General features: G+C 46.6%; 2 protein-coding genes across 2 annotated transcripts; one reads left to right on the top strand and one right to left on the bottom strand.

Moving 5' to 3' along the window:
* Positions 1 to 405: 405 nt before the first annotated feature.
* On the top strand, positions 406 to 7,047 carry hpcal1 (hippocalcin-like 1). Its single transcript, XM_029141354.3, has 5 exons — positions 406 to 447; positions 537 to 595; positions 4,569 to 4,965; positions 5,579 to 5,684; positions 6,510 to 7,047. The coding sequence occupies exons 1-5, from the start codon at positions 421 to 423 to the stop codon at positions 6,605 to 6,607; spliced, it is 687 nt and encodes a 228-aa protein (XP_028997187.2). The 5' UTR covers positions 406 to 420; the 3' UTR covers positions 6,608 to 7,047.
* On the bottom strand, positions 7,043 to 11,335 carry pdia6 (protein disulfide isomerase family A, member 6). The gene is made up of 13 exons (XM_029141353.2): positions 11,182 to 11,335; positions 10,746 to 10,887; positions 10,205 to 10,262; positions 9,739 to 9,865; positions 9,406 to 9,512; positions 9,180 to 9,319; positions 8,941 to 9,055; positions 8,659 to 8,799; positions 8,383 to 8,467; positions 8,204 to 8,276; positions 7,971 to 8,129; positions 7,794 to 7,890; positions 7,043 to 7,676 (listed from the first exon to the last, which is right to left on the bottom strand). The coding sequence occupies exons 1-13, from the start codon at positions 11,198 to 11,200 to the stop codon at positions 7,605 to 7,607; spliced, it is 1,335 nt and encodes a 444-aa protein (XP_028997186.1). The 5' UTR covers positions 11,201 to 11,335; the 3' UTR covers positions 7,043 to 7,604.
* Between the last annotated feature and the right edge of the window lie 280 nt (positions 11,336 to 11,615).

Below are 11,615 nucleotides of genomic sequence, written 5' to 3'. Positions count from 1 at the left end.
GTGAACGCACCCATCACAAATAAAGCTGCCCGTGTGACACCATGTCCATCAGCTGCGCCACAGACCGTCCTGCAACTGCGTAACTCTGCCAAGTCACTAAAGGGCTGTTAGCGCCATCTAGTGGACAATTGTGTTTTCAGAATAAAACAAAAGTGTTCCTTTGTGTATTACCGTATCAGTTTGCAATGTGTTAAAGTGAAAACACATTTTTAACATATGTGCAGTTTAATTTAAAGAGTGCTCATTATTATGATTGACCTTCAATCTAGAAATAGACCACACTAACAAACACATCAGCATACAGCCCCGGGTTCGCCAGTTGTCATGGTGATGGTTTACATCAATATTTAAAATCTTCAGGTTTTCTCTTTTTATTGGAGAAGGAACTGATTATTTAGCCCCAGAGGCTTGAATGGGAACATGGATAACAACCGACTGATTCTGCAGGTTTACACACAGGCTGTCGCAGCATGTTCATACTGTTTCACACATTTATGTGGCGGTCGATAGTTTCATTGACAACCTTTTTTCATCAGTTTTACTTCAGGAGCAACAGATGTAAGTTTCAAACAAGAAGGAAACAAGCCTCAGAGCTGTGAGCCCTCCGTTCATCTGCATCGTAGTGACTCTTAGGCACAGACAAACACTCAATGTGTGTGTGGAAACAGCAGGCGTCAGACTTCAGGACGACACACACACACACACACACACACACACACACACACACACACACACACACACACACACACACACACACACAGTTAATAATTTATGAAGTCAGTTGAAATGCTTACACACCACCCAGACTGCAGTGTCACCTAAGCCTACACAAAGGAAGTTTTATCATCTGGGGGAGTGAGGAAAAGAAAACGTGTCCGTCGTTGTTTTTCCCCAGTCCAACCGAGGAAGAACAACAAATAGATTAATAGGCTTTAATTGAATTAAAATGAGGGAGTTGCCTTGTAGCTGCTTTAGGTTCAGATGAACGTTATGATAAAGTCGTTCCTAGTGTCCTACCGCTGTTTTCACAGCATCGTTGTCTTTGTGTGCCTGCAACACTTTCCCTCTCCTTACATTAAGATTTCCCCGCAGTTTATTTTAGATATCGTTCTAATAATAGTCGCCAGTGATTATTTTCCACAGGACGCTGCTGCCGCTGATTCTACGGCGAAGCAGCGGGTGTGGACGGAACCAAATGATCGCCGGTGGGGGTGCACAAAAAGTCCAACTCACTGCAAACATTATACGCGTGTAGAGTCTAATTTAAATAAAAATCGTAATCAGACCGAAGCTAACTGTGACCGTTGAACACCGCGTGTTTATGAATGACGTCAGATGAATCGCCTGTGGTGGAACGGACCCCCCCCCCCCCCCCCCCCCGGCGTCCGGTTGGACGCGTCGGATGAAAGCCGAGCTCCGTGCCACATCTCCCACTGATGATAGAGCCGCTACAACTGAGCGCGGAGAGGAGCTCCCGTGTAGAACCGCGGCACTCGGGACTCATTACTTTTTAAGGAGCGTCATCTGACTCTGGGAGTCGTCTCCGCTCCTCGTCCCGGCAGGAGGAGGCGTTGGGTTCGAGCGGGGGAAGCGGACTTTTCGACACTTAAAACAGGTAGGTTTGCGTTGACGCGGTTCCGTCCAGTCCGGTGCCGAGTCCGTTTCCCCGGACGGGAGAGTTACAGAGGCTACACCCAGAAACCACTACACCATCTCACTACACACACGAACACACAAAGATCTACGAGGAACTACAAACTTACTGTAAACAAAACCCATAAACATAAACAGTGTTCTGATCGTGGAAATGTTTTTACAATGTGCACAAAACTATATCAAATTTGTTTTTATTGCACAGCTGTTGATCCAAACAAACCCTTTAATTGTTAATTATGTCGCTTATCTCAGCCTGTTCTTAAAATTAACTTTCAGATTTACAGTAACGCCATTAATAATAGAGATAAGACAATGAGTTATCGCCAAGTGCTGACAAACAGGTCGACCTCCGTAAGACTCCATCCCTTCCAGCAGCGCGTTGCCAGCCCTCCAATTATCTCTGCTGCATTGTTGTTATTGTTGTATCGCGCAGGAACAAAGCCAAGATCCAGAATTAAACAGGCCCACTCACCAGTTGAATAACTGATGACAAACATTCCTACAAAGTCGCGGCTGCAACACAAATAAACACAAGCGGAGCTTTCCCACGAAATAGTTAATAATAGTTAATAAATAATTTAAAACAGACAGGACAAATTGCACAATGACCATTTTAATACACACCTAGCGCGCGTGCTCGTTTCTATCCGCTGCCCTGCGCGCGCCCCACATTGATGGCTCCGCCGCCTCCTTCTCGTGCGCTCCACTATCCTGTTGCCTTGACTACTGGTGTGTCAGGGGACTTCATCCTGATCCACCGCGTGATTCTCACCGACGCTCGCTCAGAGAGGTCGCTGGAGGCGAGAATAACTGGAGGAGCTCGTTTTCTTACCCTGCGCCCGCTCGTCGGCGCGCAGCGGTCGCGGCTGCGGGGCGGCTCTGCTCATCCTCCGCACAGCGGGACGCCCGCGCCGCGGCAATAAGCGGGACCATATTAGTTTTGCTTAGTTTGATTCACCTTCCGGGCGAAGGAGGCACGACGCGGACAGACTTCCTGTTCTCAATGAGCTCCATCAGCCGCGTGTCACGCTCCAACTCCTGCGTCTGCGCCGCCGTCCTTCCTCTCGGAGGAAGGCCGCATTTCGTTTGCGCAGGAAATGAGGTGCGCCTAAAAATAGCGCACAGCGGCGAGGCCGGTCCGGTCCCAAGTTTTATGGGGTCCCCGTTGAAGTGGAGGTGGGGACGGACGCAGGGGCTGAAACGGCCTCATTATTAAGCGAAGCCAGTGGAAAACGCGGCTGGAGCCTGCGCCGATGCAACTTTCTCATAAACTTATAAAACCTCCCGAAGCCTAAACGATGAATCACAGAAGCCTGAAATAAACATTTTTTATATTGCAGCAGGAAACTGTTTACACTTAAGACTTGCCTACGTAGGCACTCGCTTGGTCAAAAGCCCAAGCCTCATCCTACTCCCCCTCTGTTCTGGGCTTTAGGACATCTAGTAAAAGGACACAAGCGTTTCTGTTTTGCCATTTTTCATCCAAAGTGAGTGAAACTTTCCCATTCACCCCCTGAACCTCCTTAAACATCAGCGCAGCAGCTTTCACCTCTCACCCCCCGGCAGCTGGAATCCTGTCGTTTCTCCTAGGATTTTTTCGGCCCCGGGGAGAACAAATAGCGACGCCCATATTTACGTCTGCTCCGGCTCAGCCTGTCCTGGAAAAGTCCACATGACCCAGAGCCGAGGAGCCGCCGCCGCCGCTGCAGCTTCCTCATCCTGTTGTGACAGAGCGGAAGCACTGGGGTCAGACCTGCAGGCCTTTACAGCCTCAAAGCCTCCTCAAAGGGAACAGCGCTTCAGAGACGTTCCTCTTTTTAGCCGCTTGTACACATCAGTAATCACCAATAAACCAGTAAATGTTTGAAGAAGGTTAAAGAACGCAGGCTTTTCTGGGGCAGAGCTGTTAATGTCTTGTGCAGCTGCTCTCGCTGATTTCTTTTCCACCTCTAGGCCTCAGAGAGGTTTCGGGGACTTTACGTCACCGTGGCTCATCTTATTGGATGACTGTGCTTCATAAAAGTGCAGGGAATTACGCCGTTGCGGCAATTATGAGAAGTGGGGCCTCGTTCAAGCGCGCACGGCTCTCGCCGGAGTCATTTCGGTGCCAATAGCACCGGGGACGGTGGGATTTCGATCATCGGAGGAGGAGGAGGCTGCGTTATTCCCAGGGATTAGTAGGTAATTGGAGCGCTGCTGCTAGCGGAGCGGCTCACGCGGCGGAGCTGGGAACAGTTTCTCTTTCTATGTGTCATGCTTTTTCCATTCTTCGTCCCCGCCCACGCACATCGCTGCCTGTGTCCCTCCCACTCACCCCTTAACACATTCTGTACATGTAAAAGACTATTTCACATTCCGCAGAATTTGGCCCTTAAAAAAATCGAGTTAGTCCTGATTTCAGCTCATCTTTTCAAGCAATTCATCTGCAACATGTAAAAAACATCAACTCATAATTACTAGTTGCCGGAATGATCTTATATTGTTGTGGCTTTATTGTAGGCGTGTTGTGTTTGTGCATCCCCATGTCCTTGATGAAAACCCCTGCATACATGAATAATATAATAAGAACACAGATTTTGTCAAATAACCATGGAAACAGAGGTGAATAGGCCCAGGTGGTCAAGCGCTTCACTGGGCTTGTTAGCGTTGGTATTTTCTAGCCACCTTTTGTGCTTCTCAATTCATCAAAACACAAACTCCACCCGCTTAAATCAATTCAGTGGATCAAGCTTTTTTTTTTTTTTTCAAAATAAAAGTGGAGGTGAATGTCTGGTCGTCTGACCTCCCGGGTGAGTGTTTTTCCCCCCAGGACTGATCCTGGAAGCGCCAACAGAAAGGCTGCTGCTAATTGAGAAGAACTACTGTATTTAGGTCATGAATCACTCACCGCGAGGGTTGCCGGTGTCCTGCAGGAGAGGACGCCCGGCGGCGATGGGGAAACAGAACAGCAAGCTGCGGCCCGAGGTGCTCAACGACCTGCGGGAGAACACGGAGTTCAGCGACCACGAGCTGCAGGAGTGGTACCGCGGCTTCCTCAAGGACTGCCCCACGGGCCACCTGACCGTGGAGGAGTTCAAGAAGATCTACGCCAACTTCTTCCCGTACGGCGACGCCTCCAAGTTCGCCGAGCACGTCTTCCGCACGTTCGACACCAACGGCGACGCCACCATCGACTTCCGGGAGTTCATCATCGCGCTGAGCGTGACGTCGCGCGGCGGCCTGGAGCAGAAGCTGCGCTGGGCCTTCAGCATGTACGACCTGGACGGCAACGGCTACATCAGCCGGGCGGAGATGCTGGAGATAGTGCAGGTGACTCACGCTCTGTTATTTACTGCCCTGTGCTCCAAGGGCTTCATCAACATCAGACCCACTATTTATCCTATTGCTTTTCCGTTTCCTTTGCTCTCTGTGGGAACCGGGCTGTTTCAGGCTCAGCGTTCATTTGCACATTCATCCTAACCTCATGGTTACAGGCCGCCCTGCTCTGATTTTTGTTTTTCCTCCTTATCACTGAGGCTATATTTACTCTTCCAATATGGTGAGCTGAGCAGCCTGCGGAGCCCTATCAATATTGGCTCAGGCCTTTGTGCGTGTGGTTACAGATGAATGTGAACACATTCACACACTCACACACACACTGCATAACATTTAAGATGAGTTGAGCTTTTTACGCTCTTTAAAGACGAAGCCCTTTGGGTTTCATGTGTGTGATGCTCGTGGAGACGGGCAAACAGTTACGTTCTCACCCGGATGAGCCTGAGTTGCCAGAGCGCCGTCATTACCAGGTAGCAACAGAAAAGCGGGTCAAAGCATTCACACAATACAAAACAAGCCCGTCAGGTGGGGGCAGTTATTTTTAAAAGGCTCCCAAGTCAGATTGAAATAAGATTTAACAGTGGTCATTACTCGCCCTCTTTTGCAGGCTATTTACAAGATGGTGTCGTCCGTGATGAAGATGCCCGAGGATGAGTCAACACCTGAGAAAAGGACGGATAAGATCTTCAGACAGATGGACATAGACCACGATGGTAAAGCTGTGGAGCCTTTAGATGTGCAGCACCTGAATGAAACTGAAACTTTAGTTTGAGCTGTTTTCCATTATGTAGTGACAGGTGGGCAGGACGTCGGCCGGCGCGCGAGGGGACGCTCGTGATGTGTGCTTACGTATTTTACAGGCCCTGAGTGTGTTTGACGTCTCAGTGAGGCATTTGGAGCGTGAAGCGGCCGAGCGGCTCGTTTGGAGGCTGAAGGTTAAAGCGTTTGCCTCGGGTTTCACACACAGCAGCCCAGGCCCACGGCTCCGGCTGCGCTGAAGCCGAATCCACCAGAACCCAATTAGCTGCTCCTCCTAATGCAATTCACCAGATACTGTGCGACTGTTTCATTTCGTCTTTGTGGTTGACGCATGCTGATTTGAATGAAACCGCAGGAACAGCTGCAAGCTGCTGCCAAAGTCGGTTAGGAACAACAGTTTAAACATAAAAAAGTTTTTTTTTCTCAGTTTGGCCCACTTTCTTTCTAATATAAATGGGAAATATAGAAGAAAATATTTGACTTATTACAATATATATTTATTAATATTACGCTTTGTTTAATTTTTTTTTTTTATAATTATTCTATTCCTGCTTGTACCCAAAAATAAATTCCCGTTTCTGTTAATCAAAACATAACAGCGCCACCTGCTGGTTAACGGATCCAGGCAAATAAATAAATCGTGACTTAGATGTAATTAATTTTACTGTCAACTCGTTATTAGGGCAGCAGTGATAATAGAGGCAGCATTACGTGTCATTCCTTTGTCCTGGGGTCGACTGCCTCTGACGCTGAGTCGTTCTTTGGTCTCTGCTCCGCAGGAAGACTGTCTTTGGAGGAGTTCATTAAAGGTGCCAAGAGCGACCCGTCCATCGTCAGACTGCTGCAGTCGGATCAAGGATCCTCTCGCCAGTTCTGAGGACAGAGACAATGACGCATGCTCTCACATGCTGTACACCTGACAGAGGCTGGGTCATCATCACACACACAGAACCTTTTGATTTAACAGTACTCCATGTCTTAATGTTTACATTAACACATAGTTTGTCAATGTGGCTTCTCTGGGGACTATGTGCTCTTTAGCTGATATATTTTGTTTATGCTTTTCCTAAGATGGTTATAAGTGACGTGCCATATCGTACATTCATTGACAGGAAGTATTATGGCTCACATAACACTACGCTAAGATGAAACTACTTACATCGCTTGATATATTTTGATTGGACTAAAACGTGTTGTGTCCTTGTAATCATCGGCGGCTTAAAAAGTTACATTCCTGACTAAGCTGGTGTTGCATGCGCACAGCGATATGCATCTGATATTGTAACAGTTTACTTTAATAAAGACGCTGTGATTGTTTTTAATTTCTTTTTATTTTTGTAACAAAAATGTCATTTTGTTTTCACACAATTGAAATAAAGTCGTGTAAGAAAAATCTACACAAGGCCCACGGTATCCCCTTGTCCTGGACAGATAATGCAAACCCACCAAGATTCTTAGTCACGGATTAAAAAGAAAACAGAAAATATTTTAGTCACACCATTGAACCATTGAAGTGTTACTTTGACATGTTCACATTAAAATGTGTGCTTGGCGGCGTTTTACAAAAAAAGGTTGAAATGCCACATTCAGAACCTCCTTCCTCTCCTCAGCTGGTGGTCACAGCCATATAAATATGCAGCGCCTTAATGTTCAGCAGGTCACACCAGGGACACGCCACCCCCCCCCGTCCCTGTGTGACTCACAAAAAGATGTTGTGAGAAACCGCAGGTGTTTCTCCTGTGTCTTTTCTAGAATATTTTAGTAACTGGGCAACCGGGCCTCCCATTCGTCCACAGGAGAGGAGAGGCGGGTCGCACGGGGCCGGACCGGATTCAACAAACGACGACCTGTCTCGGATCCCGCCTCATCTAGGCTCATAACTCATCCTTGTCGAAGTCATCATCCAGGTCTATGTCACTGAGGTCATAGTCGTCCTCCACAGGAAGCTGAAAAGATAAAACAGAGAAGATCAAGTTGAGAATAGTGATCTAGTGTGACTGAGTTAATATATGTTCACTGTCATTATCATTCAAATGCTCAATTAAACCGACTTCCTCACTCACCTGTCCATCCTTGCCATCCCAGGCTTCCACAGTGTGAATCTTAGGCATGATTCCGCCTCCCAAGGTGGCAGTGGAGCCACGGCCGACAGAAAGCTCCCTGTGGAGAAGACCAACAAAGTGGGCTCCTCTGCTCGGCCTACTGTGACGTGTTAGATGAGAGACAGCGGCACCACTGACCTGAGGAACTCATGAATACCAGTCTCACTGAAGGAGCCCTTCAGGAGAGCAAATTTCATCTTGCGTGTATTGATAGCAGCCATGGCCGGGTATCCGAATCCACCGATGCCCAGAGAAGACTCCAGCTCCATCTGAGCTCCTGCCTCCGTCCAAAGCCACCTGAGACACGCAGAGTAAGCCATGAGCAACAGCAAAACTTATAAGTGAACAGTAACTTATTAATGCATACTTACCCCCACATCTTCTTCTTGTACTTATCAGCCATCTTCAACATCACCTCCAAATAGTCGTTTCTACCAGCTGCGCCTGTTCAGATACAACAACCGTGGATGATGAATTATTCAGAAACGAACAGGACTTGCAGCATCTGGTATCTCGTGCACCACCATCTGTGTGAGATGTGGGATCTCACCTGTGTCCAGGATGTGCGGCAGGACAGCGATTATACACAGCTGACTGTCCTCACAGGTCTTCTTCAGGACATCTTCACTGAGGATCTGTGAGAAATACAATTAACACACGTTTAATGCCTTATGTGAATTTGCATGACTAAAAATACACAAGTCAAAAGCACACAGATGTGTTTCAGTCCAACAAAGAGACGTCCTGGCACTGGCTTTTACAACTTCAAGGCAAACATATCTGCACTATAAACCTTTGTACCCCATAAGCACATAACTGTACTGACCTCCTGCAGTTCAGGAGCAGGAGCATTATCAGAGAACAGGTCCAAAGCCTTCTCGATGATGTCTCCGCGGGAGCGTCCTCCCTGGTAGTCCTCTGGCTCCTCGCCTTTGCGGAAAATCTTGATGGTAGGAAATCCACGGACCTACAAACACAAAAGAGCTGATTCTTAAATTCTGCTTTAGGGCGTTAAACACACAATCAGACCTACACAATCTACCTGCGGTCAGCAGACCTTTAACTAATTTGTCTATTTAAATTTAGTGAAATCTGGACAGTGACCTACCCCATAGCGACTAGACAGAACCTGGTGCACAGTGGCATCCACGGCTCCCAGGCGAACTTTGCCCTTGGTCTGTTCCTTAACAGCTGTGGCTGCAGCTGCCCACTCAGGCTCCAGGCTATTGACAACAAATGAGAAAGACGAATAAGCAAAACTGGCCATGAAACTGTTTTGCTCAACATCTTGACCAACAACTTGAGTACCTCAGCTTCTGTCACTTAAAGAATAATCCCTAAACTTACTTCTTGCAGTGTCCACACCAGGGGGCGAAGAACTCCACCAACCACACTTCATTACTGTCCAGCACCATCTTGTCAAAGTTGTCGTCAGTGAGCTCGACCACATCCTTTTTGCTGCCACCATTGCCTCCGCTGCCACCACCCTAACATGAAGTTCAGCGTTACTTGACCGTGCTTCAGCTTTCCAATATATTAATTGCTATGAAATGCTACAAGACAGGTTCTCTACCTGTTTGCTGTAGCCAGAGCTGCCAGACTTGCCACTCAGCCTGTCTTTAACCAGACTGCGCAAGGCGTTCATGGCTCCATCCACAATGGCCTGACTACTGCGTCCACCTGAGGATGGAACAGCATGAAGACTTTATTACATGCAGCTGAAAGTCTATTAGATCAGTGACAAAGATTCTGATTCTCCAAAAACAAAAATCAATGTGTGTCAACCTCTTTGATACATTCATTCCATTTATATAACTAATCTGAGAAATTGTTATTTAGAAGGAATTGAGGAGACAATTATAGATTAAGAGGTCAAATGTACAAACTGTGCTGTTTTCATCTGTACCTTGGTATTCATCCGGCTTGTTCTTGTTTCCCCCAAAGATCTTGATGGTGGGGAAACCTCTCACTCCATACTGACCACCCAGAGACTTGTGCTGGTCTGCATCTACAGCACCAACCTTGACAATTCCCTGAAGATTTGCACAACAAACAACAGTTACAGCAAAATACACTCTGCTGTTAATCATTTTCTTCACATAACATTCACAGCTCTGAATGTGAATCGAAGAGGAACAGTCAGATATATGTGGGATTTGTCTGGACAGGCAACATAGCTCAGATAAGTGCTAACAGAAGTGATAAGTGTGTCTAAAAGAGTAAGAGGTAATATTTACTGATATTTGAGTTCTGCTCTAAAAAAAGCAAAGTATTACAGCTCTGTTTCCTGCTATTCTCACCACCTAGTCATAAACTGTGAAAACTGTCTTTGTCATCAGACACCAGGCCAGATAACAGATCCTAGGATTTACCTTGAGGGCTGTGGCTGCTTTCTTCCACTCTGGAGCTAAACTCTGACAGTGACCACACCTGTGAGGATAAACAGAGATGATGCGGTAAATAATCCATACTGAGGTCCAGGTTTTCATGCTTATAATATTTAAATTTCACATACGCACAGCACACATGGCTGAAATAAAAAAAAAACTTTCCCATTCACTGCACAAAATGATTCAGCATTAACACATCTAGAAATTTATTAACACCCTTCATCTGCAGAGATGTCAGTTGTGCACAGCTTCACTGACTATAACATTTAATCGTGATAGCCATGAATTTGCAGTTTTTGTTTAATCATGAAGCTGGAAGTTTTTAGAACAAGCTGAAGTCATGTCTGCTCAAGTAAATTAAAATTGAATTAAATTCTTTGAGCTGGAAAACCCAAGAGGACAAATTTGCATAAACGTTTCTCTTCTTAAAAGAGAAGTTTCTGTTTAAGTGATCAGAAAATATGACCAAAATATGCGGAGTGTTGATGTGGTGACACTTGTTATCATAGTTCCTAAGACTCACCACGGAGCGTAGAACTCAACCAGCCACAGACTCTCACTCTGGACGACCTCCCTGTTGAAGTTGGACGCGGTGAGCTCGATAACATCATCGCTAGACGTGTACAAAGCCTGGATGGACAGGACCAGGGAGCAGCCCAACACTCCTGGAGGAGGAGACGAGGATACAGAGATGTCGATTAATCCAGGCGTGTGTGAGCAAACGCGTTCAATCAACCAGTAGCGCGTCAAAGAAAGTTTCAGCAAGTGGTGAAAATTCTGTGAAAATGTCGTCTATTAATTCATTACAATTTCTAGCGGCCTGGCTCTATTATGTGCATCTTAACTCAGCTATATAAGATACCTTCCAAAGAAACACCTAAATCAGACACACGTGTCATTAGGAAGCGCACTACTGTTGCATTTTGCAGGAATAAAAACGTGTTTTAAGAGTTGCTCACCAAGAAGAAGCGGTCTCATGGTCTCAGCTACTCGCAGTCTCCTCTGTTAGCAACACACACAAACTGCAGCACTGGAGTCTCCCAGAAAAAGTACATCGAAAAGATCTCACCGTGGCCCGCGCCGATTGGTCCGCCGGTGTCGAGGCAGCGCCTCAGCCAATGAGCGTGCGCCGTGTACCCAGGACGCTAAAGACAACAGAGAGGAGTGGAGGAAGGCGTGACGTACCAGGAAGTGAGGCAGGACGGGAGGAAGTTGGTAGCGGAAGAGATGGAAGTTGGAGTTCTATGCGAAGAGGCGAAAGTAAAACCAATTAGACTGATGCGACATCAAGTGTTTGAATGTAAAAGAAGTCTAAAAATGCCCCTACGTAACATAAATGGCACATTCTTTAATTTTAATAAACATTCTAATAAAAATCAAAAAATAATAATTT

The sequence above is a fragment of the Betta splendens genome, chromosome 24, assembly GCF_900634795.4.
Source record: "Betta splendens chromosome 24, fBetSpl5.4, whole genome shotgun sequence".
NCBI lineage: Eukaryota > Metazoa > Chordata > Actinopteri > Anabantiformes > Osphronemidae > Betta > Betta splendens.
The sequence above is the reverse complement of the archived record's forward strand: the minus strand, read 5'-3'. Positions and strand labels throughout refer to the sequence as shown.

Bases quoted from the DNA above. Each gene is read 5' to 3' on its own strand.
- pdia6 (XM_029141353.2), bottom strand. The intron at 10,263-10,745 runs GTGAGTCTTAGG...TTATCCTCACAG, and splicing joins GTTGAGTTCTACGCTCCGTG to GTGTGGTCACTGTCAGAGTT. The intron at 7,891-7,970 runs GTCAGTGGTGCC...TCTTCTCCACAG, and splicing joins GGTATTCATGAGTTCCTCAG to GGAGCTTTCTGTCGGCCGTG.
- hpcal1 (XM_029141354.3), top strand. From the start codon at position 421: ATGGATAACAACCGACTGATTCTGCAG. The intron at 4,966-5,578 runs GTGACTCACGCT...CCTCTTTTGCAG, and splicing joins AGATGCTGGAGATAGTGCAG to GCTATTTACAAGATGGTGTC. The intron at 5,685-6,509 runs GTAAAGCTGTGG...TCTGCTCCGCAG, and splicing joins GATGGACATAGACCACGATG to GAAGACTGTCTTTGGAGGAG.